The 26,988-nt window shown below is 45.4% G+C and overlaps 2 protein-coding genes across 5 annotated transcripts in view; both read left to right on the top strand.

Annotated features, from left to right (window-relative positions):
- The window catches only part of LOC116503561 (valine--tRNA ligase-like), a 50,025-nt gene extending 33,061 nt beyond the window's left edge, over window positions 1-16,964 (top strand). Inside the window, 12 exon segments of the mRNA XM_032210047.1 lie at window positions 599-669; window positions 824-949; window positions 2,133-2,237; window positions 3,725-3,793; window positions 5,168-5,246; window positions 5,344-5,471; window positions 7,258-7,413; window positions 9,778-9,987; window positions 11,257-11,368; window positions 13,992-14,167; window positions 14,363-14,512; window positions 16,738-16,964. Coding sequence (XP_032065938.1) covers window positions 599-669; window positions 824-949; window positions 2,133-2,237; window positions 3,725-3,793; window positions 5,168-5,246; window positions 5,344-5,471; window positions 7,258-7,413; window positions 9,778-9,987; window positions 11,257-11,368; window positions 13,992-14,167; window positions 14,363-14,512; window positions 16,738-16,806 — 1,451 coding nt within the window. The 3' untranslated portion in view covers window positions 16,807-16,964.
- Window positions 16,965-24,980: 8,016 nt separating this feature from the next.
- LOC116503275 (von Willebrand factor A domain-containing protein 7-like) overlaps window positions 24,981-26,988 on the top strand; it is a 44,797-nt gene continuing 42,789 nt past the window's right edge. The window contains exon 1 of one of the 4 annotated variants that reach the window (XM_032209572.1): window positions 24,981-25,209. Coding sequence is in view for 1 of the 4 variants with exons in the window: in XM_032209570.1 (XP_032065461.1) it covers window positions 25,312-25,356 (45 nt within the window). In the remaining 3 variants the exon portion in view is untranslated. Of the gene's footprint in view, window positions 25,210-25,273; window positions 25,357-26,988 lie in introns of those variants that run through there. The other 3 variants (XM_032209573.1, XM_032209574.1, XM_032209570.1) reach the window with 3 other exon arrangements.

A 26,988-nucleotide genomic window follows, 5' to 3' on the forward strand; every position in this document is an offset into this window, starting at 1 on the left:
TGGAAAAAATGTTAAAGCAATATACTGATTTAAAACCAGAAATATTTTTGTTGGGTATTCTACTGGGTAATTGTAATAAGGGGAATACATATTTGATCCTACATGTATTACCTGCAGCCAGAATTGTATTTGCACAACAGTGGAAAAGTGAAGAGATCCCTACAGATGAAAAGTGATTAAAAAAAATATTAGAATGTGCAGAAATCAATAGATTAACACTTGCAATTAAGGAAAAGGAACAAGCTGAATATTTTATGATGTGGGATTTATGTTGGCAATGGTTAGATAACAAAAATGGAAGTTAGAAACATGGAAATATAAGAAAAGATTAAGGAAACAAGGGAGATTTGTTAAAATAGAAAAGTAAATATTGTGATTATTATTTTTATTATTATAGAATTAATAGTGTAATGAATATTGTTGTAAACATTATGATTACTATCTTTCAAACTATTCATATGCAGACAACACACTGTTTAATTGAAAATGAAATTTTGACATTTTGAAAATAAAAAAAATATGCCCCCCTCCCCCCAAAAGTTAAACATGGAAAACCAAATAGGACTCTAATCTGTGTGCCTTTCTTATGTCCTCCCAGATGAGGATGTCCTGGACACCTGGTTCTCCTCTGGCCTATTCCCTTTCTCCATCTTTGGGTGGCCCAATTCAGTAAGTGAACATGAGGTGAAGATGAAAGCCGCCCGGAGTCCTTCGGGATTGGGCGGCATATAAATGTGGTTAATTAAATAAATTAAATTAAATGTAGGCGTGCATTTCTTTGCTCTTAAAATCTTGCTCACTCTTTCCATCTTGTTCTTTCAAGGGTGAAGATCTTCAGGTTTTTTACCCTGGAACTCTCCTGGAGACTGGACATGACATTCTGTTCTTTTGGGTGGCCCGTATGGTTATGTTGGGCCTCACGCTGACAGGAAAGCTACCCTTCAGAGAGGTGAGAAGCAGACTGTCAACTCATAAAGTTGCCATGATGAGGAAAGGAGGGGGAGCTCATTCCACACATACTTTCATCTACAGTCGGATCTCAGATCACTACAGCAGGCTTGCACCTCATTGGAGAATGTGATTTACGACACAGACTGAGGGGAGCGAAGGAACAGGGGTAAAGTTCAGCTATAATTCAAATGAGGCTCAAATCTGACTGCAATGCGGTATTGCCAAAATGGTGCTCCCAATAAATGACTGGTTTTCTTTTGAAACTTGGCTCAAGACTCATGAATCAATTAGGGCATCTTTCGGAAATCTGACAGGCAGTCTATTTCTGGCAGGTTGTATGAGTTTTCTTCCACTTTTCCATCGCCCCTTCTGGCTGTGGCCAAATCAGGGAAGCCTTAATTGCAAGAAGGCCATTTTCACCCCCAATAGAACAGGATGTCCGGTCTAAATCACAAGGCACTAGTCCTCCTTGAGGCAACACAGAAACCTTGAGTCAACTGACACTCAGGTAAACCTACAGGATGAGTCTCGAAACATTCTTGAGTCAAACTTTGTGACTTCTTGTTGTTGTGGCCCGCCAGTGGCCAGCGGAGCTGGCAGCAGACTCAGACAGTGAGGAGGTTGGGGAGGAACATGGGCCAGTCCTGGAGTCTGGGGAAGGCTCTGAGGAGGGCTCTGTGTCGGAGGCAGAGAGGGGGCCAGAGCCGTATGCTAGTTACCAGCTGCCTTCGGAGTCAGACATAAGTGAGGCAGATGGACAGGTGGAGCCTGTTCCCAGTGTGCACATGCACAGTTGCCAGATGAAGGGAACAGCTAAAGGACAAGGGTCAACTTGGGAGTAAGGCCACAGGTGGACAGTGAATGTCCCCTTCCAGAGGAAATAAAAGAGGAGCGAAAGGGGAGTGGAGTTTGCAGGAGGCAATTAGTTCACTTAATTGGTTCGTGACTCTGAAACTCCTTACCAAATTTTCAGAGATCGGCCTGGCAGCTTTCCAAGCCAGATAAAGTCTGTGACTATAAATCCTCCCTTGAAAGACTTTGCTGGATGTGAATGAGCAGAATTCACAGTATATTAATAAAATAAAATAAAATACCATATATATATATATATGGTTTCCAAACTGCATTGCCCCTTTCCAACCTACCTAAAAATGTGACACTTTTCCGTATTTCCTTTCCAGGTTTACCTCCATGCTGTCATTCGGGATGCCCACGGCAGGAAGATGAGCAAATCACTGGGAAATGTCATAGATCCCTTGGATGTGATCACCGGCATCACTCTGGAGGTGACCCATTGTTCATGGCTGTCAGAAGATGGAGCTGCAAGATGCTTTAGATTCCTGTTGCATTGATAGAGGAGACTATTTGTAGCTCAAGAGTTGAAACTTTGGTGCTCTCTGAGCTTGGTTGTTTTCTTGCAGACGTTTCGTTACCAAACTAGGTAATGCACTCAGTGCAGTGCAGCTTGGTAACGAAACGTCTGCAAGAAAATAACCAAGCTCAGAGAGCACCAAGGACCCCTCGATTCCTGTTGTGGTTGGCAGTCAGGAGACCTGTCTTTCCCCTGAGAATCGGAAATCTGGTTCTTTTGTCAGATCAGTTGGGAAACATATGAGTGGCTGCAAAGAGGAAGCTTGGGCTGGGCTGAAAGCAGCAGTAGTCAGCTGCGGTTAAGAGCCAGACAGCTTCAACTTTTCACTCCAGTCGTGTGGCCTCTGTCTCAGTTGCTGCAAGGGCCGGGATAGGATATGGCTGCCTTTAGCTTTTGTCACAGTTCGTATGACAGACATGGGAAGGTTTCTTGAGGCTACTTTGCTTGACTTTCAAAGGCTGCAAGGAATATGGGCAGGGATATAAGGACATTACAGGGAAACAACTAGGTTCATCTGCTTCTTCCTTCCTTCCTTCCTTCCTTCCTTCCTCTTTTCCTCCTCCCCCTCTCCTTCTCTTTCTCTTCCCCTTCTCCTCCTCTCCTTCCCCTTCTCCTCCCCTTCCCCTTCTCCATCTCCTCCTCTTCCCCTTCTCCTCCTCCCCCTTCTCCTCCTCCCCTTCCCCTTCTCCATCTCCTCCTCTTCCCCTTCTCCTCCCCCTTCTCCCCTTCCCCTTCCCCCTCCTCCTTTTCCTCCCCTTCCCCTCCTCCTCCTCCCTCTCCTCCTCTTCCCCTTCTCCTCCTCCTCCCCCTCCCACAGATTGGAGAAAGATTGCAAATGAGTTTTCTCTCAGCCTAGCCTTATACACATCTTCACATCTTATGAAAGATGTATGATGCTAATGTCAGGGTTCCAAGCAACACCCGCAACGAAAGAAGACTCCGAGGCTTTGAGTTTCCTTAGAGTTCCATTTTATTAGAGATGCCATATTGGCACATCTGGGAAAACCCGAATCCGAAAGCTCCCAGGTTTTCCCCACCCAAATGAAAGTCCAAGCCCCTGCCCAGCACCCACATGTCCATCACATGGTCCGATCAGGCACCATTCCAAAACTGGCGATGCCTCCCAGTTACATCATCGCAGCTGTGGGGCAAGGTGTCCTTGACTCTCTTGAGAAAGGAATGTTATTTTGACTATATATCACCCATATGCCATATAATCCCTCCTCCCATTTTCCCACAGCAGAAAATGTGGCAGGCCTGAAGGCCCAATGCAAAAGATGGCTTCCAGGTCTGACAGGCTGACACCCCCCACCCCCCTTGCAGAAAATGTGTCCTGTAATGAGAGTAACACAGCTATACTATAATATACATCACCATTTTTTCTCTCCTCTGTTTCTGTAGGGTCTACATGCTCAGTTATTAGACAGCAATTTGGATCCCCTTGAGCTGGAGCGAGCCAAAAAGGGACAGGTATATATTTTTCTATTGTCTTTAACCTTTGCTTCATGTTGATAAGACCTCAAACAGATGTTCTTCCTTTGCATTGGGTGGTAGCACAGTATGGTATCTCTCCGAATATATTCTCTCTTTCCTTCAGTAGCTTTAGGTTTGAATAGCATTCATATGTCACACTCATCCAGAATATATTACTGTATTTTTCGGAGTATAAGACACACCTTTTTCCCTCACAAAAGAAGGGTGAAAATCTGGATGCATCCTATACACTGAATACACCATTTTTGGCCTCCTGAAACCCCACTCGCTTTGCAAAAATGACTGTGCATAGCCTTATGGAGGCTTCCAGAGTGCTCCGGGGGAGGGCAAAAATGAGTGAAAAATGGGCCGTATTTTCCTCGTTTTTCACCCCCAGCCCCCAGGAGCACTCTATAAGCTTCCTAAAGGCTATGCATGCCCTTTTTTGGACAAAACAATGGGCCCGTTTTCGCAAAATAGGAGGTTGCAGAGTGCAAAAAAATTTTTTTTTAATTTGCCTCTTCAAAATCTTGGTGTGTCTTATACTCCGAAAAATACGGTATTTTATTTGTACATCTTGGGTGGAGATCCATGGAGTTTCCTGTTTTGTGTTTGACGCTTTGAACATAAGGTTTGTACGAGTACTCCTTGACATACAGCCATTCATTTAGTGACCGTTCAAAGTTATAACAGCTGTGGAAACAATGACTTGTGATCATTTTTCACATTTACAACCATTGCAGCATCCTCAGGTTGACTCATATTTATGATGGTTGCAGTGTCCCGGGGTCATGACGTCACCTTTTGCAACTGTCCAACAAAGAAAGTCAATGGGGAAGCCAGATTCACTTTACAGCCGTGTTACTTGGATAACAACTGCAGCGACTCACTTAACAATTGTGGCAATTGTTAAGGCTGTAAAATGGGGCAAAACTCTCTTAACAACTGTCTGGCTTAGCAATGGGAATTTTTAACAACTGTCTGGCTTAGCAATGGGAATTTTGGGCTCCATTGTCGAAAGTTGACAACTACCGGTATACAGTTTTAGAGAGAAGGCTTTGGAACTGGAACAAAAAACTTACAAGATCAAATGTGTATCTTGCAGGGGTGAAATTCAGCAGGTTCTGACAGGTTCTGGAGAAACGGTAGCGGAAATTTTGAGTAGCTCAGAGAACTGGCAGATGTCATCTCTGGCTGGCCCCAGAGTGGGGTGGGAATGAGGATTTTGCAATATCCTTTCCCCAGGAGAGGGGAGGGGATGGGGATTTCACAGTATCCTTCCCCTGCCACGCCCACCAAGCCACGCCCACGGAACCGGTTGTAAAAAAAAAATTGAATTTCACCACTAGTATCTTGGTACTTGCTTTGCAGAAATCAGATTACCCCAACGGAATCCCAGAATGCGGGACGGATGCCCTTCGGTTTGCTCTCTGTGCTTACACAACTCAAGGTACATTTCCGGCCTCCACTTGAGTGCCTGGCTCAAGGTTGTGACAGAATTCGTAACCTTGCTTTCATGTTGGCTTCTTTTGCTTTTCCCTCTTCAGGCCGTGATATAAACCTGGATGTGAACCGGATTCTGGGCTACCGGTATTTCTGCAACAAACTTTGGAACGCCACCAGATTTGCTATCCGTGGTCTTGGGGAGGGATTCCAACCACCCCCCAGCCCAGAGGTAAGCCTATTCTTCTAGATTCTCCTTTCCATTTTTGTAGAAGAGCAGGTGATGCTGGGATGGGCGGAGTTAAACATGTCGCCAGCTTAGAATCCTTAAGTTAAAGGTTCCCCTCGCACATATGTGCTAGTCATTCCCGACTCTAGGTGCTCATCTCCATTTCAAAGCTGAAGAGCCAGCGCTGTCTGAAGACATCTCCGTGGTTATGTGGTTGGCATGACTAAATGCCAAAGGCGCACGGAATGCTGTTACCTTCCCACCAAAGGTGGTCCCTATTTTTCTACTTCCATTATTTACCTGCTTTTGAACTGCCAAGACAATCTCAATCTTACACAGGAAATCCCGTGTAGGATTGAGATTGTCTTGGCAATGTTTCGGCGAGGTCTCATTTGCCATCTTCAGGCTGGTGTTTTCGGCTTCGTGTTTGTGTGAGTAAAGAGTGGTCGGAGCTGCCGTCTTTCTATAAATCTTGGAGAGAGTGTGTGGAGTGCTGGCTTTGTTTCAGTAAGTGGATTGATTGGCTGTGTGGTTGTATCATGATTGGTAGATTGGTGCTGATTGGTGCTGGCTGTGTGTCCGTTGTTGTTTTGTGTTGTAACGGCCTGGGTAGTGGGTGGGGCTCGTTTGTTGACTAGGGCTGGTTTCCAGATCTCTGGTAGGCGGGAGGTATCGTCAGGTTTATCCACGTTGTGGGGGTGTTTCTCTATTTCGTTAGCTTCCATAATTATTCTCTTGTTGAAGTGTTCAGCTTTGGAGATTAATTTGGTTCCTTCAAAATCAATTTCATGTCCTGTAGCTTTAAGGTGCTGGAAAAGGGAGGAAGTTTTTTCTTTTTTTCTTACTGCGTTCTTATGTTCTGCGATGCGTGCATTTATTCTCCTGTTCGTTTGTCCTATGTATGTTGCAGAGCAGATTTTGCATGGTATTTCGTAGACTCCTTGCTTTTCTAACTGGATTTTGTCTTTGGGGTTTCTTAAGATGTTGGCTATTTTTTGGTAATGTTGAAGGCTGTCTTGATATTGTGTTTGTGGAGAATTTTGCTGATTTTATCTGTGGTGCCTTTGATGTAAGGGAGGAGGGCGATGCCGTTGTCCGGTTCTGTGTCTCGGTTCTTACACATATAAAGTTTTTTTTTCATTTTCATAACAATATATAACCACATGTATACTCTTACATAACCAACATTGTATTATATTATTATATGTTTACATCAATTCGTCTTACCATCAACTCCCAAAAAACAATTATTGGCTCTTCTGCTCTCCATACACCATATTTGTACCTTATCCATCACTGCCGATCTTTCTGATCGACAAGCTCATCTTTGGACAGCACTGGCTCTTTGGCTTTGAAATGGAGATGGGCACCTCCCCCTAGAGTTGGGAACATAGAACATATGTGCAAGGGGTACCTTTACTTGTATTTCTGAATTGCAACTTAACTTATGGTCCTGATCCTATGTGCCTGACAATTTTCCTTAGATATTCTCCATAGAATGACCATCCATGGTATTGAGTGGGTCCTTGGTGCTCTCTGACCTTGCTTGTTTTCTTGCAGACATTTCATTACCCAACTAGGTAACATCATCAGTGCTAGTCTCAAACATCATCAACACATCAGGACTAGCACTGAATGAAATGTCTGCAAGAAAACAAGCAAGCTCACAGAGCCCCAAGAAACCCTTTGTTTCAACCCTGAACTACAAATATTCCTTAAAGGTACAGAGTGTTTGTTATTCTGGGTTTTGCAAAAGTCCTTCTTTACTAATCTGATTTGTTTGTTGCAGCTCAGTGGTTCCGAGAGCCATGTAGATCTCTGGATCTTGAGTCGCCTGAGCCACGCCGTGGAGTTATGCGATGTGGGATTTCAGGCCTATGACTTCTCTGGCATCACCACCGCCGTGTACAATTTCTGGCTGTATGAGCTGTGTGACGTCTACCTTGTGAGTGAGGCCCCTGAGCCACCAAACTCTCATTCCCCTTCATCTTGGGAGGCGTCATATTTCTATTACACCCCATTACAAATATTGCACTATCAACATATAAGGCATAATGCCTTGATCAGTGATGGTGAACATTTTGGTCTCCGTGTGTTAAAAAGTCAGGAAAGGCCTAACTTAGCTGGTGTGTCACTGCCCGTTCCAAACAAAAGAGAAACAATTTTACTTATTTATGTATTGAAAAATATACAGTCCAATTATATCTTGTCAGAGTTTGTTGCATACATTCAAATCCAGAAGCACACACCGATAACATGCAGCAGGATTCATTAACTTCTTTATATATGTAAGAATAGATGAATAAATGTACAATACCAACAGGTGTTTCTTCCAAGTAAACACCAGGCAGGAGAATTGCAGGCAAACACAAGCAGTTAGTTTCACATTAGCAGACAAGCCCAGAGAGACTGCTAGTTTACTTCTCAGAGCAGCAGACTGCTTAAGTTTCTGTTTCAATTCTCTGCGCAGACACAGATCTGTTTAAGCTCCCATTGGCTGACTTAGTTGCTATGCCTATTCATTGGCTGATTTTGTTCCCATGTCTCTCCCAGGCATGAATATTTTAACATATCTACATAAAGAATAGTCAAATAATTACAAAAATGAAGTATGAGTAAAACAGAATCATTTTTGGCGAGTCCAGAGGCTGTGTGAGAGCACACCCTGTTCTCATGCAGGCTTGTTGCCTCTGAAAATAATGTGACAATGGGGCGTGATTACGAGAATAATAAGTTGGGTGTTGGCGAACACTAGCGTGTCACCCAAAACTTCATGGTATGTCTCCTTTGACATGCGTGACATAGGTTGGTCATCATCAGCCTTGAGTAATTTCCCCGTGTCTCTTGGACTATATGGGATCAACTCCATCTGAGGGGCAGGACAAGAAGTAATGGGTGAAGGCTTGTCAAAGAGGGCGCCAACCTAGAAGTAAGGAGAAATTTCTTGACAGCGAGAAAAAATAATCAATGGAATAGCTCGCCTCCTGGAGTTGTGAGTGCTCCGTCCCTGGAGGTTTTCGAAAATAGACTGGACAACCATTTGACTGGGATGATGTAAGGCAGGGGTGTCAAACTCAAGGCCTGCGGGTCAGATCCGACCCACGGGGTGCTTAGATCTGGCCCATGAGGTCTTCCTGGAAACAGCAAAGGACCAGCCTGCGGTGTCTTTGACAGCGAAAAGGGAGCTCGGGAGGGCTGCGTGCAGTCCTCCTGAGCTCTGTTTTCGGCTGCAATGGCCTCCTGCAACCCTCTGCCAGTGAAAACGGAGCTTGGGATTGCCGTGTGCGGGCTGCAAGACGTCGAGCTGGCCACGCCCACCTCAGCCACTCGGCTACCCATGGTCAAACACAATCCTGATGTGGCCCTCAATGAAATCGAGTTTGACACCCCTGGTGTAAGGTCTCCTGCCTTGAAGAGAGGGTCGGACTAGAAAACCTCCAAGGTCCTTGCATTCTACATTCCATTCCTCCCAGAATTCCTAACTAGCAGGGATTCTCTCATTCATTGTCACATTATATTTGGGAAACTCCTAATTAGTTGAAGGCTAGCTCTGATTTTGCTACTGAGTCAATTCCCGAAACCATATTTATCCATTTAGTACCGTGATGGTAAACCTGTGACACGCATTGCCAACAGTGCCCTCTCTGTGGCATGACATGAGCCATCACCCCAGCTCAGTTCTGCCATGCATACGCACACGCCTCCCACTAGCCAGCTGGTCTTCGGGTCTCTGCCACGCATGCACAGGAGGTGGGGCGTGTGTGCATGTGCGGGGGGTGGACGCACACAGGGGCCGTAAGCACATGTGCAGGGGCTGTGCATGCGTACGGGGGCCATGCATGCATGTGCAGGGAGTGGGGCACATGCGTGGCGGTCGCATGTACCTTGCGTTTGGGGGATTCGGGTGCCCACACGAACACTTTGGGCCCTCGGTCCGGAAAAGGTGACATCAGAGGTCACGGGATCAAAATTGGACTTTAACAACAATTGCATGAACTGAGAGGGAGGTGTCATGTGATCACCATTAGCTCCCCTTCTTAGCCAGTTTCTGACAAGTATTATCAATTGGGGGGGTGTCTGTGTGATTCACTTAACAACTGCAAATAGTTTGCTTAACAACTGCGCCCCCCCCCCAAAAAAAAAGGGTTGGTAAAATCGAACGTGACTCACTTAACAGCTATATTTCTTAGCATGTGGTTATAAGCCAAGGACTACCCGTAACATAAAAGTCAGTGAAGTTATCTGCTTGGCTGAATAAGGATCACCTGCTACGCTTTTATTCTTTTTTTTTTTTTAAATTTCCTCTTAGGAGTGCCTAAAGCCTGTGTTTGCCGGATCGGACCAGGCTGCAATTCAGACAGCCCAGAATGTTCTTTACACCTCCTTGGATGCTGGGCTTCGTCTCCTCAGTCCTTTCATGCCTTTCGTCACGGAGGAACTGTTCCAGCGGCTGCCCCGGCGGTCTCCTTCCTCTGACCCTCCCAGCATCTGTGTCACCCCTTACCCTACTACTGAGCAGGTAAGTCAGTAAGAGAATCTGAAGCTTGTGGCTGGCAACATACAATGCCTTGGGAAGATCATACTTGGAATGGTGAGCTCTGTTCTCGTCACCATGACACCAGAAAGATGTTGAGTCTCTAGAAAGAGTGCAGAGAAGAGGAAGAAAGATAATTAGAGGACTGGAGGATAGAACATACAATGCACGGTTGCAGGAACTGGGTATGTCCAGTCTTACAGTCACCACCACTGGCCGCCATGATATAAAAAAGATGTTGAGTCTCTATAAAGACTCAACATCTACACCACGGTGGCGCAGTGGTTAAAGTGCAATACTGCAGGCTACTTCTGCTGATGACCGCTGCCAGCAGTTTGGCAGATCAAATCGCACCAAGTTCAAAGTTTATTCAGCCTTCCTTCCTTCCGAGGTGGGTAAAATGAGGACCCAGATTGTTTGGGGCACTATTCTGAATCTGTAAACTGAATCTGTAAACACCCTCTCTCAGTGAAACGGTAGTAAACCGGTTAGGAATCCACTACTGGTCATACCTTCCAAGGATCTGTCAGAGTTTGTTGCAGCAATCAAATCCAGAAAGCACACACAGGTAACTGATGCAGCAGGATTCTTTGACTTCTCTTTATATACATAATAACACGTGAAACATATATACAATACCAAGAGTGGTTCTTCCAACGTGGTACTCTATTTCCCCGAATATAAGACCTCCCCGGATAATAAGCCCAATCGGGCTAGTGAGTGCATGCGCTAAAAGAAGCCCTCCCCCGAAAATAAGCCCTCCCTGAAAATATTGCAACACAGCAGTAGCTATGAGGTGACCACGCTCGCCGCTTCCTGCACCCCAAAAATAATAAGACCTCCCCGAAGATAAGGCCAAGGCTTAGACCCTGTCTTATTTTCGGGGAAACACGATAGAGAGGAGAGATTGGTTTCAGTTCGAGCAACAGACTAGTTTGCAGCTTTTGCACAGACTCAGAGCTACTGAGCTAAGCCATGCCCAGGCTCCAATCTGTTGCAGCTCCCATTGGCTGACCTTGTTACTAAGCCCTATTCCAGTTCATGAATATATCTACTGTGACAAGATTGTAAAATGTCCAGCTGTAAATGGAGGACTACCTGTTTCAAAACCAACTTAGTTCTTGTCTTAGTCTGTTTTCATTGTGGTCAGATGTTTCAAAACCAACTAAGTTCTTGTCTTAGTCTGTTTTCATTGTGGTCAGATGTTGAACTGGAAACTAAATCAAGCCGCTGATGCTTCTGCCTTCTTTTCAGTTCCGTTGGAGGAATGAAGAATTGGACCGCACTTTTGACTTCGTATTAAACATCATCAAGGCTGTGCGTTTTCTCCGGGCAGACTACAACCTCACCAAAACCAAAGCTGATTGTGAGTTTTTCACTGAAGGCTTTTCACAAATGACTGGAGAGGCTGTGAATCCAGGTTCTGTCTTTGGCTTGAAATTCTGGAATCTGCAGGCCTGCCAAACCTTAGCTTGGAGAAAGTTGTCTGCCTGAACAATTAAAATGGGTTAGCGAACCAGGCCAACTTTTGGAAGTCACTTAGCTTGGAGACTCACAGCCATGGTGGCGCAGTGGTTAGAATGCTGTAGTACTGCAGGCTACTTCTGCTGACTACTGGCCGAGTGCAGTTTGGCAGTTCGACTCTCACCAGGTTCAAGGTTGACTCAGCCTTCCATCCATCTGAGGTCGGTAAAATGAGGACCCAGATTGTTTGGGGCACTATTCTGAATCTATAAACCGCTTAGAGAGGGCTGTAAAGCATCTTGAAATGGTATTTACCCTGTTCCCCCCAAAATAAGACCTATCTTGAAAATACCTCGCATGTTTTCCCCCGTATGTCTAATATAAGTCCTATCCCCAAAATAAGCCCTGCTCAAGATCTTGTGCAGCTGCTCGCCTGCCCTCCCCCCATTTAGTTTGGTTGTTCGTGGTGGCACGAGGCGGGGTGGTGGTGGAGCTGCCCCACATGCCCTGCACTGGCTTGCCTCAGGGCCTTCGCAGCCAGGCCATCCACCCCCCAACACCTGCCTTGCACCGCCAGCAGCCAAGTGCAGCAGGAACCCACGCGGCCACCAGTCCACTTCTTCTGCTTGCTCGTGGCCGCAACAGAGCAGGAAGCTAAGTGGTGTGTTGGTGCCACAGCCGGGAGGCGAGGCAGATGTCAGGGTGAGGGCGTCCTGGCTGCAGGTTCCCTGAATAAGCTGGTGCAGTGTACATGGGGCAGCTTCACCCACCCACCCCATGGCAGCAGCACTGGTGCACCACGTCATCTCCTATACCCCCATGTGCAAGTAGAAAAAGTGGGTCTCCCGTACATGGGGGAGAAAATAACACCCACAAAAAAATAAGTCCTAGTGCTTATTTTGGGGCACAAAACAAAATAAGACCAGTTCTTATTTTCGGGGAAACACGGGTAAGTGCTATTGCTATATCTCTGTAGCTACAAATCTTTTCCCCAATATTAGCCTTAGCTTTATAGTGGGAGATAAAGATGATTTTAGTGATATTATAGATTTGAGATGGACCGCTAGTTTACAACATCTCAGTTCAGTGTCTGGAGCCATCAATATTTCTCTCCCTGCAAGAACAGGCTGCTCAGAATTGCCACTTTTCCATAGCACGATTTTCGATGGTCTCCCAAAATGCTAAATTACTGTTAAACCTCTGCTAGCTTAATACCTTTTGTGTAGAGAGCTAGGGGCCCATCTGTAGTTGCAGACAACTACAGTCCAAAGACAAACACTGGACCCCAAAGCTGTAGAGAGAAAGGTTCGTTTCTTTACATTTGCCTCTTTGATGCTGTGTTCTGTTGAATTATTCCATGAATTGATGCATCTAACTAAAGAGAAAGACACCTGAAAAGTAGACGTTTCTGATTTTGGGCCTTGCATTCTCCTTCTTTTCGAGAGAATGGGTCAGTTCTCCATTAGGGAGGATAACTATTTCATATCTGAGCTTTTTCGAATGGCTGGGTGAATTTAAAAGGTCTACTTGGAAAAAGCCAGTAGCGGTTTCTTCCACTTTTCTTTGAGATATCAGCTTGAGTTTCTTCTTATTTCTCAAACTTTCTTTTTCCCCACTCTCTTTGTAGCCTTTAAGTCATCAAGCACTGAGTCCGAAAATGCAACTTCCCATCTCAAACAAGCTGCTTGTTCTTGATCTTTAGCGTCATGACCAGACAAGGAAATTAACTCCCTAAAAAGACTAAGATTACTTTCATTATTATTGGTTATCATAGTAGACTCTTGCAAATGTGAACTCCCTCCTCTTTATATTGCTGTGAATGAGGAAGCGTCTGACCGAGCTGCTTCCGAATATTATCTGTCAGTTCTGAACTTAAAAATGTTTCAGCCCTTTTGTATAGACCAGAGGTGTCCCATTTTGGCAACAGTTAGATTTGTGGGTGTGACCTCAAATTCTGGGCTGGCTGGGGAATTCTGGGAGTTGAAGTCCATAGGTCTGAATGTTGCCAAAATGGTCACCTGTGATCTAGACCATAGCTAAAGGTAAAGGTTCCCCCTCGCACATATGTACTAGTCGTTCCTGACTCTAGGGGGCGGTGCTCATCTCCGTTTCAAAGCAGAAAAGCCAGCACTGTCCAAAGATGTCTCTGTGGTCATGTGGCCAGCATGACTAAATGGCAAAGGGGCATGGAATGCTGTTACCTTCCCACCAAAGGTGGTTCCTATTTTTTTACTTGTATTTTTACATGCTTTTGAACTGCTAGGTTGGCAGAAACTGGGACAAGTAATGGGAGCTCACTCTGTTACACGGCGCTAGGGATTTGAACCGCTGAACTGCTGACCTTCAGATCGACAAGCTCAGCATCTTAGCCACTGAGCCACTTGTTGATCTAGGCTGCTGCATATTTCTGTCAAGAGCTTCTTTGCTCTCTACAGTGAAGCTGCAGGGGACCATATAAACAGGACAATGGGCCACACTTTCCTCTGAGCTTCCTTGACACTCCTTTCCTATTCATCTGTTCCCAGGTTACCTACAGTGCTTGGATCTTCAGACAGCGGAGACTGTGACTTGTTGCTCCGAATATATCTGCATTCTTTCCTCCTCCAAGCAAGTCTTGGTACTTGAACCTGGAAAAGTTGCTCCCCCTGGCTGTGCTGTAGCTATAGCCTCTGACAAATGCATTGTCCATCTACTGCTGAAGGTACTAAAAAATAAACAAAATGTTGACCGGCAGTGGAGAACCAGTGGGGTCCTTAGTTTTGGGGTACAGATTTTATTTTTTTTCCAAACGAGGCAGGGAATCCTGAAGTGGGTGGCTCACCAGTGACTCTCAACTCGTAGTGCTTACCCATGAGGTAGTACTCTAGCATTGCCGACTCTCTGAATTCCTTGGCAGGGCTTGATCGATGCAGAGAAGGAAATAGCGAAACTGACCGGGAAAAAGGCGGAGCTGCAGAAACAAATCCTACTGTTACGCCAGCGTATGGGGAATCAAGATTATGCTCTGAAGGTACCAGCCAAAGTCCAAGAACTGGACGCAGCCAAGGTAACGTGTACAGGATTGGCATTTGGGGCAGGGGGTGTGGGGTGCTCACGGCATTAAAAAGTTTACGCACGCACGCCTGATGCACGCTTTCTGCACATGCGCATTTGCACAAAAATAGGTCTGAGCATGCGCAAAATGTTTAAAAAAAACACATTTGTGCAATTACAATTTTTCTGTGCATGCACAGAACCGAAAATCAGAATGGCGTCCCCATAGGAGAACCGGTTCAGGGGCGTGGCAGGCCTAGGTTGCTGCCAGTTCCAGCGAACCAGGCCGCCAAACCACTACCAGTTCAGCCAAAGCGGTCCGAACTGGTAGGAACCCACCTCTGATTTGCGGGCTTGCTCCGTAATAAATCAGGTTGGGGATGATGCTTGATCCGTTGCATCACCTGTGGGTGCCAAGAGACCAGTTGTCCCAAAATATAGTTTCTTGTTTTGTTAATGTTGAAAACTCCATGATCATAAGACACTGAGATATTTTAGCCATTAGGGAACGGCAGCATTCAGGACTCGGGGCCAGAAAAGTTCCTGGTTCCTTCAGAAGATCCTGAGTCATAGATAGATAATTTTGATGGTCAGTGATGAGTTTTAACATTGTGGTCCTTGCTTTCCTTGGAATATGGTGGGAAGGAGTTTAGAAGTCTGTGGAGATTCTCAGTCATCCAGGTCATGGTTGTCCCAAAGGTGCCTTTTCAAAAGGCAACTGGACTATGTTTTTCCATGAAGGCATGTCGCTTCTCATCCAAAAAGCTTCCTCAGAACGGAACCACATGAGAAGCAAAACTTGTTCTAAAACTGAAGAAGCTTCTTGGATGAGAAGCAAAACATCCTCAAAAGGGGGAGGGGGAGTAAGTCCAGGTACCTTTTGAAAAAGCACCTTTGGGACAAGCAGTTTAGAAAGTTTTTTGAGTTTTACTTGCCTTTTAACCTGAGAGGCTTATTTTAGGTAGTTTTACTTTGTACATGCTTTTCATCTAAAGAAAGGCAGGAAACCACACTGTTTAAATGAAAGGCCACAGAAAGACCACAGAAAGGAGGCTTGAGCGCCATAAATTGTCCATTCTGCATATTTCTTGAGGGTAATTACAAAAAAGACCCTTCATAACATGAATAAGAAGTATAATGCATCATCATCATTATTATTATCATTATCATTATTGTTATTAATTCATCACACACAGCCAGATGTTCAGACTCGATTTGGCATTTGTATGCACCTATCAAGTCCTTTCCAAGGACCTGGGATAGCCAGATGCTGATGATTACTGGTGCCAGAGGTATTGCAGGATGTAAGGTGTTCAGAGTAAAGCTGCCTTTTGCAATTGACTGATGGTTATTATTAAATTTATTTACTACTTATCTGACCATGGGGCTATTCAAGGCAGCTCACAACCATTTAAAAAAATGAAGGAATAAAAAAGAAGTTTAAATAAAATGAAAGTAAAATAAAAGAACAATAAATTAAATAAGGAAAAAGAAACAAAAATAATACACTGATATGACTAGTAAAATAGATGGAGAGCAGCGAGTGCGGTGGGTGGGGAGGGGTGGAGTCTGCTGTCCATCTAACAGCCAGCTCCAGAGTTGAACTCCCCAATTGAGTCTCCCCAAGTTCCAGAGCCAGATGTTTAGGCTCATAAAAAAGAAATAGGGCAAGGGTCTGTAACCTTAAACATTCAAAGAGCCATTTGGACCATTTCCCACAAAAAAATAAAACACCGGGAGCCACAATACCTGAGTAGGTGTAGCCAACTCAATGTCACTCACTCCCACCCACTCACGTGACCACCCTAGCCACGCCTACCCAGCCGGTCATTAGGGCAGAGAACCGGTTGTTAAAAAACAACTGGAACCACAAAAACCTTTTGACATCTGTCTCTGTCTCTAACTGTCTCTGTCTGTCTCTCTCCCTCTCTCCTCTCCCCCCTCTCTGTATTTCTCTCTTTCTCTCCCCCGTTTTTCTGTATCTCTCTGTGTATCTCTCCCTCTCTCTCCCTTTGTTTCTTTCGCTCTGACTCTCTTCCCCCCCCTCTTTCCCCATCTCTCTCTCTGTCTCTCTCTTCCTCCCACTTCTCTCTTTGTGGTGGGATCACCCGACAGGGAGCCACAGCAGAGGCCCCAAAGAGCCACATGTGGCTCTGGAGCCACAGGCTGCAGTCACCCAAGATAGGGCATATGGACAACTTTTATCAACACATCTGTCTTGGGCATTTTTTTTCCCAGCTGAAACAAAGTGAGACAGAACTGCAGAAGGCAGACGAAGCCGTTCAGAATTTCAAGAAGATGATCTGAAGTTGAAGGAGATACGAAGCCGCTCGGATGGGCCTGTTCTAGGTTTGAGGGTTGGGAAAGAAACCTTTTCAGAGCAAAAGCCAGAGGACTTGTTTCTGTTCAGCTGTTCTTAGTTCGTTATATTTTCTGTGAAGACATTAAACTATTTTGCTCAGTTAGAAAGACTGAATCATCCTTGGTGTTTGCAGAAAGGAGACTGAGTGGCCTCCAGCAAAGTGTGTCCTTTAATCCTGCTCTCAAGGTGCAAGAATTAAATAAAGTCATAGAGCCATAAAATTGGGAAGTTGGAAGGGGCTATAAAGATCATCTAGGCTGCCCACGGAAAGTCCATCCAACTTAAACCTGCCAAGGTTGAAAATCTCTGTCTTTGTTTGACCTGAACTCTAGACTTAGGCCAATGGTGAGAAAAGGATGAAGTTCCATTGGAAAACCTCAGTTGTCCTTTAGATTTCACAGATGCCTTGTGATTGATTGATTGATTGATTGATTGGTTGGTTGGTTGGTTGATTGATTGATTACAGGTAGTCCTTGATTTACAACCATTCATTTAGTGACCTTTCAAAGTTACAACGACACTAATAAAGGACATATTTTTCACACTTATGACTTTCAGCAGCCCCAAGGGCACATGAGCAAAACTTGGGCACTTGAAAATTGGCATGTAATTACAATGTTTGCAGTGTCCTGGGATTATACGATCACCATTTGTAACCTTCCCAGCTGGCCTCTGACAAACAAAGTCAATGGGGAAAGCCAGATTCACTTAACAACCACTTTATTCACTTAACAATTGTAGCAATTTGCTTAACAACTGCAGCCAAAAAAGGTTGTAAAGTGGGACACATCTCACTTAACAACTGCCTTGCTTACAACAGAAATCGTTGTGGCCTGCCAGCGGACAACAGAGCTGGCAGCAGAGTTGGAGAGTGAGGAGGTTGGGGAGAAGAGCACGGGCCAGTACTGGAGGCTGGGCAAGACTCGAATGAGGGCTCTGCATCGGAGGCAGAGATGGGGCCAAGGCCGTCTGGGCAGTGATCAGGTGCCTACGGAGTTAGACAGCAGTGTGGCAGAGAAACAGCTGGAGCCTGTTCCCAGTGTGCGCATGCACAGAGCTGCCAGAAGAAAAGAACAACTCAGAAATCAGGGTCGACTTGGGAGTAAAGTCACAGGTGGACGGTGAATGGCCCCTCCCATAGGAAATAAAAGAGGAGCAAAAGGGGAGTGGGCTTGTGCAAGAAACAATTCGTTTTATTCGGTCGTTACATTCGTTTTAGGAGTATGAAGATCTGTCCGTGAATCTCAGAGACTCTGTGCCCCGTCTTTCCTTCCACAGCACCTCATTTGGAAAATATTTACCTGGCAGCTTTCCAAGATAGATAAGGTCTGTAGTCATAAATATTCCTTTGAAGGACTGTTTGCCAAGCCTTACTGAATGTGAATGAGAGGAATTCACATTCGCTTAATAAAAGGGGTTTTGTCAGGACCAGGATTCTGCCTCATGCTTTTCGGGGAAGCCAAGGTCAGAACAGAAATATTGGGCTTCATTTGCAGTTGTAAGTCAAGAGTTACCTCTATGTGCCATTGAGTAATTTTTATTTATTTATAGCAACTGCAAATATAGATGTGTGAAAAATATTGTTTTATGAAAGGGCAAAAATTGGGAGATTTCAGAGTTTTCAACATTTCCACTTTTTCAGAGTTTTCAACATTTCCACTTTTTCACTGCAATACCGTGGTTCAGAGTTAGTGTAGAACTCAGGTCACAGAAATGATTTAGGACAAGCATGCAGTAGGCAACTGTCTTCTTTCCAGATCACACTCACTTTTAACACTTGTCCTAACACTATATGACCAAATAGGCTATGTGTTTAGCACCAGGTAAATTTATCTGTTTCTAAGCATCCTTCAAAAAGACTTTTATGTGATTCCATGCCTTTCCTACTTCAGCATAATTCTCAGGGTTGTTGGTAAGGCCAAAAGCAATTATTTCCAAGCACAATTCTGACGGAGTTCTCTCTAGCAAGATTTATGGAGAAGAAAAAGGAACAATTCCAGCCACTGAACTATTTCTCATTTAGGACCAATAGATGCCAGATATTTATAGCAGAGGTTTTGAATTTCATCTTAAAAGCCCTCCTATAATCCAGTTCTTTTCACTGCTAATGGAGGAGCTTGTAGCTGGCGGTTTACATTTAGTTATTATGAATGCTTTTCTGCTGCTTCACTCATTTGAACTCTAACCAGCCCTATTTATTTTATTATGAATGTTGAATTATATCGCACAGTCTCTTGAAACTCTATGGATCTGCTGATCCATTTGCAGCCGATTAATGAAAATATTTCCAACTCTTAGCTGTTTAATAATAGCAACAGCAGAGCAATTCTTATCAGTCTTAAATCACATTGCTGAAATGTTTCAATGCACCGGGTGATCAAAAATGTGTTTTGAAATGGCAGAGGGCTGGTATTTGGGAAAATTCCCTGTGATCAGGATCCTTATCCTTGTGGGGAATGGCTTTGGGGAAGCAGATTATCTCAATATTATTATCTCAGGTTTTGAATAAAGGTAAGTTTGAAGTTGAGGCTTCCAAGCTAAGCCTCTCTAGGCATGTAGTAAACATGCCAAGTCTATTGTTATGCCAGTTCATGTTCATTGCTCTGGAACATAGAATAAGGGCATCTAATCCATAGTGGCGAAATCAAATGAAAAGGGAAAGGAATACATATACATATATAAAATAAGTTTTTACATTAGAGCAGAGGTCTCCAAACTTGGCCACTTGTGGATTTCAACTCCCAGAATTCGTCACCCAGCATGGCTGGCTATGCTATGCTGTAATACACAGAAGGAACTTTTCAAGCATGTTTCTTGAAACCTGATGCCATCGTAGGTATTAAAAAAGCTTAATAATTCTACGTTCGTTCCCAAAGTACCCAGAATTTCTGGGTTAATCATAATCCCACTAAACAAGTGTGGGAACTATGGCCCCTTTTGTGACTTGTGGACTTCAACTCCCAGAATCCCTGAGCCAGTCATGCCTGGCTCAGGAATTCTGGGAGTTGAAGTCCACAAGTCACAAAGGGGGCCATAGTTCCCCACCTTTGCACTACTAAACATGTATTATTTGAGTAGCTGCAAAGTGTTGGATCCTAAATTTTCCCACATTTATTTATTTATTTATTTATTTATTTATTTATTTATTTCATCAAGCATGTATTAGATAGCATATGTATAAACATGATTATGAATACATGAAATGGATAGAAATAAAAGCAAATATTAGGACAGGGACGGTAGGCACGCATTGGTGTGTTTATGCCCTTACAGACCTCTTACGAATGGGGTGAGTTCGACAGTAGACAGTCTAAGGTTAAAGTTATGGGGGTTTAGGGAAGAAACCACAGAGTCAGGTAGTGCCTTCCAGGCGTTGACCACTCTGTTGCTGAAGTCGTATTTTCTGCAGTCGAGTTTGTGCTGGTGTATTGTTGTGGTTGAAGCTGAAGTAGCCACTGACAGGTGGGATACTGTAGCAGATAATTTTATGCACTACACTTAGGTCAGACCGACAGACGGCGGCGCAGTTCTAAATTGCTCTGCTCGTGTTCAAAACAGAGATTCTTCTTTCCAGTCTAATCTGCTCCCACCTATTTCCCTGGAGTGATCTTTTATGTCATGACTCATTTCTCTCTCTTGAGCCAAGATTCCACTTAGTTTATTGTTCTGTATTATGTGGAAGCATCTTTTCCCCGCTGGGCCAATTTTTCTCTCCTGTGGATTAGTCACACTGCAGATGAACAAACAAACGGCTGTCTGGACCAGGGCCCTTTTTCTCTCTTTGCACTTTCCCAGACCTTTTTTTTCTTCTTCTTTAATAGCTCATCCATTCCTTCCTCGAGGTCATGTCCACGGACCTGTTGAGGATCGAGCAGGTTCAGGAAACCCCCTTTGCAAAACAGACTGTCTGGTGAAAAGCACCGCTTCAATAATGTGATCAAAGCTCTAACTTTTTTTTTTTTTTTTTTTTTTTGAGGCTCATTGATTGCTCATTGAATGGCTGCTGCCATCTTGTTTGTTTTGACTGGATCCTGTGGATACCCATGTAAGAAGCTCAGGAAAATTTGGTCTAGCGGTATAGGAAGTTATCACCCAGCCCTCTCCCAGAAAAATGAAATATCCTAGGAAATATTGAAAAGGCAGAATATTTCTCTGGATGTGAAAAGAAAGAAACATGTTTTAAAAGACAGAATAGCTGCCTGCAGCTTCCTGCCCATCCCCCTTTGTCAATGAGCCATTAAAGCCTGAGCTAGTCCACTTTACATAATAAAGAGTTTTCCCCTTCAGCTCCAGAGTGATGGGATTAAGGCATGATAATATTGGCCCTTCACCCAACTCGCCACATGGCATCTGAGAACTCAACCAAACATGAATTCAAAACGCAGCCTAGAGAGTTGCCCCTGCATGGCCCCATGGGAGTCTGACAACCAATCAGAATACAAGCTCAAGATCAAAGGCCAAAGGGGGATAAAACCAGGGACTCAGCATCTCAGCCTCCCTTCTCTTTTTCTCCACCACATTGAAGCATGTGATCACCTTTTCTGTTCAGGACTCAAGCCATGTGGTCCTGTCCACCATTAAAACCATCTTTCCAAGCAGCCTCCATGTCTCCAGTGTCTTTTTCCCCACTTGGAGCCGAACCCAGAAGGACATTTCTTCCAACAGCGGTTAAGATGTTGGCCTATAACTAGACCAGGAGGTCATGAGTTCTAGTCCCATTTTAGGCATGAAAAAACTGAGTGGGTGCCTGCGTCAATCTCACTCACTCTCTCGTCAACCCACTGTAGGAAGTTGGCACTCACCCTTCTCCTAGAAAAATTAAATATTTTAGGAAATATTAAAAAGGTAGAGTAGTATATTTCTCCCTGGATGAGAAATGGAGAAAGGTGTTTTTAGGCAGGAAACAGACTCACTCTTAATAGCCCCCACCCTCCTCAATAGCCCAGAGCAGATGTCCGCACTTAAGAGATAAAGAGATAGCTAGGCCTGTTCATAGGCAAATGCCCTCAAGATCCAACAAAGGTAGGATTAGCCCTCTATCAGTGGTGGGATTCAAATTTTTTACTACCGGTTCTGTGGGTGTGGCTTGGTAAGCGTGGCAGGGGGATACTATAAAATCTCAATTCCCACCCCACTCCAGGGGAAGGATATTGCAAAATCACCATTTCCTCCTGATCAGCTGGGACTTGAAAGGCAGAGAATAGATGGGGGCCGGGCCAGTCAGAGGTGATATTTACCAGTTCTTTGAACCACTCAAAATTTCCGCTACCGGTTCTCCAGAACTGGTCAGAACCTGCTGAATACCACCTCTGCCCTCTACCCATCTTACCATATGGCACCTGGGAAGATTACATCACCCAGCAAGGCTCAACCAAGCCTGGGACTCAGGACAGCCTACAAAGTTGCCCCTGCGTGGCCCCATGGGAGTCTGACAACCAATCAGAATACAAGCTCAATTTCAAAAGCCCAGAGAGGGCATAAAACTCAGGCTTTCTCAGCATCTTTCCCCCTTTTTTTTCGTCTTCACCCAAAATCTTCAAACCATGTGATCCTGTCCACCATTAAAACCATCTTTCCAAGGAACTTCCATGAATCCAGTGTCTTTTTCCCCACTTGGAACTGAACCAGTAGTGGGTTTCAATTTTTTTTAGAACCTCTTCTATAGGTGTGGCCTTCTTTGTGGGAGTGGCTTGGCAGCCATGTGACTGAGTGGGAGTGGCTTGCCAGCCATGTGACTGGGTGGGTGTGACCAACTTGTAAAATGTGGTGAAACTCACTTAACAACGCTCTTGCTTAGCAATCAAAATGTTGGCTCAGAAACTCTGGCATTTGAAGCACGCAAGTCTTAAAGCTGTCAAGTTACAAGACCCTTGCACCCCTAACCCTTTAGAAAAAAAAAACCCCAGGGGTGTTCAAACTTGACAGCTTTAAGACTTGTGGACTTCAACTCCCAGAATTCCTCCTCTCGCTCTTCATCTTGATATGTGGACGGTGGGGGGGGGGAGGGAGCTGGAACCGGTTCTAAAGGGCACTGTAGATTTGTGGAATCTCTTCTATAGAAGAGCTTAGAACTGGCAGGAACCACCCCTGAACTGAACCCAGAAGTTCATTTTTTCCAACACCACCTTACAGGGTTGTTGTGTGGAAGTATATTGTCCTTATAAACAATTATAAAGGCAGAATAAAATAATAATACATTGATTCCCTCTTTCCGTTTTCCTCCCTTGGCTAAAAAGCAGGAATCCGAAATGAATGTGTGGTCTGGCCGGGCTTATCAAAGTTGCGATAAGGCGACATCTGTGTGAACCAGGAAGGTCTGGACTCTGGGGGCAGATGAGACACTTAAAAACCTCTGTAAAGAAATGTCTGTGTGGGTCACTCTTTTTCCTGTTAGACACAGCCGTACCTTGAAGGCGCGGTGAAAATAACCACCAGTGTAATGTACAGAAGGACGCGCGTGACTGTGTTTGTGTGGGAGCGCGCGCGTTTTCTCCACCACCCCCACCCCGCCCGCAAACTTCAGAAAGGGGAGGGGGAAGGTCCGGGTGGGTGGTCGCGTTCTTGGGAATAACTTTTGGAAGAGGGGGAGGGAGAGGATCTTTGGATTAACAGGGAAACCCCGAAAGAGACGCCTTGCTGCGAAGGGGGTGGGAGGAAACGGTTCCAGACTCGGTGGGGTTAGCGCTTCCAGGCGACGGGGAGCGGCAGCAGGTGCATTTAAGACGGATAGAGAAGCTCCGTCGGGACTCCTGCAGGTGTTGCACCCTGAGTGGCCATTAAAACTGGGGGAAGGCTGGAGAGAGGGAAGGTGGGGGGAGAAAGAGGGATACGGGGAGAAAGGGAGAGGGGAAGAGAAATAGAGGAAGGAAGGCAGGGAGAGAGGGGGGGGAGAAAGGGAGAGGGAGTGGGGAGAAAGAGGGAGAACAGGGAGAAAGGGAGAGAAATAGAAGCAGGGAGAGAGAGAAAGGGGAGAAAGGGAGGGAGGGGGAGAGAGGGAGGACAGGGAGAAAAGGAGAGGGGAAGAGAAATAGTGGAAGAGAGGCAGGGAGAGAGGGAAGGGGAGAAATGGAGAGAGGGAGATGGAGGGAGGGGGAGGAAGAGGGAGGACAGGGAGAAAGGGAGAGAAATAGAGGAAGGGAGGCAGGGAGAGAGCGAAAGGGGGAGAAAGGGAGGGAGAGGGAGCGAGGGGGAGAGAGAAAGGGAGGACAGGAAGAAAAGAGGGGAAGAGAAATAGAGGAGAGCGGGAGGGGGAGAAAGGGGAAGGGGAAGAGAAATAGAGGAAGGAGGGCAGGGAGAGAGGGAGAGGGGGAGAAAGGTAGGGAGAGAGGGAGAGGGGGAGAAAGGTAGGGAGAGAGGGAGAAAGGTAGAGAGAGAGGGAGAGGGGGAAAAGGCAGGGAAAGAGGGAGGGAAGGGAGAAAGGGAGAGAAATAGAGGAAAGGAAAGAGGGAGAGCGGGAGAAAGGCAGGGAGAGAGGGAGGGGGAGAGAGAACGGGAGGACAGGAAGAAAAGAGGGGAAGAGAAATAGAGGAGAGCGGGAGGGGGAGAAAGGGGAAGGGGAAGAGAAATAGAGGAAGGAGGGCAGGGAGAGAGGGAGAGGGGGAGAAAGGTAGGGAGAGAGGGAGAGGGGGAGAAAGGTAGGGAGAGAGGGAGAAAGGTAGAGAGAGAGGGAGAGGGGGAAAAGGCAGGGAAAGAGGGAGGGAAGGGAGAAAGGGAGAGAAATAGAGGAAAGGAAAGAGGGAGAGTGGGAGAAAGGCAGGGAGAGAGGGAGGGGGAGAGAGAACGGGAGGACAGGAAGAAAAGAGGGGAAGAGAAATAGAGGAGAGGGGGAGGGGGAGAAAGGGGAAGATAAATAGAGGAAGGGAGGCAGGGAGAGAGGGAGAAAGGCAGGGAGATAAATAGAGGGAAGGAAAGAGGGAGAGCGGGAGAAAGGCAGGGAGAGAGGGAGGGGGAGAGAGAAAGGGAGGACAGGAAGAAAGGGAGAGGGGGAGAGAAATAGAGGAAGGGAGAGGGAGAGAAAGAGGCAGGGAGGCAAGGAGAGAAGGAGAAGAGGAGGGAGGGAGGGAGGGGGAGGCAGGGAGGGAAGGAGAGCCAGAGCGCCTAGGTCCTGCAGAGTCCTCTCCGCCCTCTGCTCACGTGTGCTGTAATTGTAGTCGGCTCCTGTAGCGACCTCCCTGCCTGGCGAGCTCCTGGCGCTGATCGCCCGCTATTTTCGCAGCTGGTAAGGGAGATCGGAGGCTCCGGCCGAGGAGCGCCGCCGCCCGTAAGCGCACCAACAGCAGCCGAGAAGGCAGAGGCGGCAGGCGCGCTCGGGCGCTCAAGGTGACTTCTGCCCCACCCCGAGCTGGCTGGTGGGTCTGGCCGAGAACTTTGCAGCTGGGTTGGGAGGAAGCTTTAGGGAAGGATCCTTTGGGGCCCGTGGATCGGGAGCGGGAGATCTTCGGGTGGGAAGGATGCACCTGCTTAAAGTCGCCTTCCCGGATTGCCGGCTGGGGATGGTGAGAGTCGAGATTCAGCCCGCTCCAGGGTGACGGGTAGCCTTGGTGTAAATCAGCGAGCTTTTAAACGCAACACTTGTTCGTGGTTTTGCACCTGAGCCCTTAGACCTTTGAGAATGGATTATTCTCCTTCTAAAGGTAGTTCACATGCTGCTGTCTTCGTTTGTTCACAAACACCTGAAAAGGAGCCAGAGTGTCATTTTCCTTTGATCGTTACATATTTATTTATTTAAGTAATATGCCACCCATCTTACTATTGAAGCGACTCTGGACGGAAGATAGTTCCAAGTGCAGTATGCTTAGGGTTCAGCCCCTCTGTGCCAATTCAAACTTAGTATTTTACCCACTTTCCTACCTTATGGATTGGCCATCTTTTAAAAAAAAATCCTGGAAAGCTTTTTACAGTAGTCAACATGTTTATTATGCAGTAACAGTTTTGGCTGTGCAGTAGGCTGGGCTGCTACTCCATAGAATATCATTGGACGCATTTTCTGCTGTTTTCCAACTTGTTTGCATGTCTAAATAGCCAGGGAAGATGGAAGAGCTGCATTGAGTGTTTTGGTTGTGGTTGTTCAGTTATGATAGGAGCTGCATCTCAAGAAAGGGACAAACTTTGATTATTGTGATGAATTGGTGGAATCCCATTCTGGTTTTCAGCTGGATCTTGCAGATAGTGAGAGATTTGCATTGGGAGAAAAAAAAACACTTTGTGCATAGTCAGAGGCACTGTTTACTTACAACACCCTAGGTTAAACGTTGCAGTTGAAAACAAACAGACAGACAAACAATTAAAAAGAGGCTGTGAATGCTCCAAAACTGGAAGTTTTTAAGATGTTGGATAACCATTTGTCGGAAGTGGTGTAGGGTTTCCTGCCTAAGCAGGGGGTTGGACTAGAACACCTCCAAGGTCCCTTCCAACTCTATTCTATATTCTAAGAGGTTGACTAATCCTGGCTCGGGTAAGCAAAATGTGCCGTAAAGGCTGTTCCTCTTTAAGGTGCCAAAAGATAGATAGATAGATAGATAGATAGATAGATAGATAGATAGATAGATAGATAGATAGATAGATAGATAGATAGATAGATACTTTATTTGTATGCCGCCCTTTTCCCTGGTGGGACTCAGGGCGGCTCACAATTCAGGGGGAGGGAGGACAAACAAGTTACAAACACAAAAACAATACATCATTAAAAGAGCACAACAGTGTACAAAGTTGTATAGTGTTGTATAATACGGTGTTTCTGTAATCAAAAGCCACCATTTTAGGGATTAAATTGCAAGCATAAGAACCTAATTGGAATTATTTCCCGCCTCTGCTGATTGTAATCTGTTTTTAACGAAGTGACTCATGCATGGAATTGGGAATTTGATTTAGTTTAGTCTTGAAGGCATTTTTCTATCTATAGGTTGTGACGCAAAACAAGTAGCTCGCAACAAATTATGAATTTGCAAACATGGATCTATTCCAGTTAATATATTATGATGATTAAATGCTATAGATGTAATGCCAAATATAGATTGTTTTGAAACTTTATCGGCAAATACCATATTAATGTACTGTATAATGGTAATCAAAAGAAAGGATCAGAACGGAAAATGCTGTCACTGAGACCTTTTCCTCATGATAATTGA

The sequence above is a fragment of the Thamnophis elegans genome, chromosome 2, assembly GCF_009769535.1.
Source record: "Thamnophis elegans isolate rThaEle1 chromosome 2, rThaEle1.pri, whole genome shotgun sequence".
NCBI classification, from domain to species: Eukaryota; Metazoa; Chordata; class Lepidosauria; order Squamata; family Colubridae; genus Thamnophis; species Thamnophis elegans.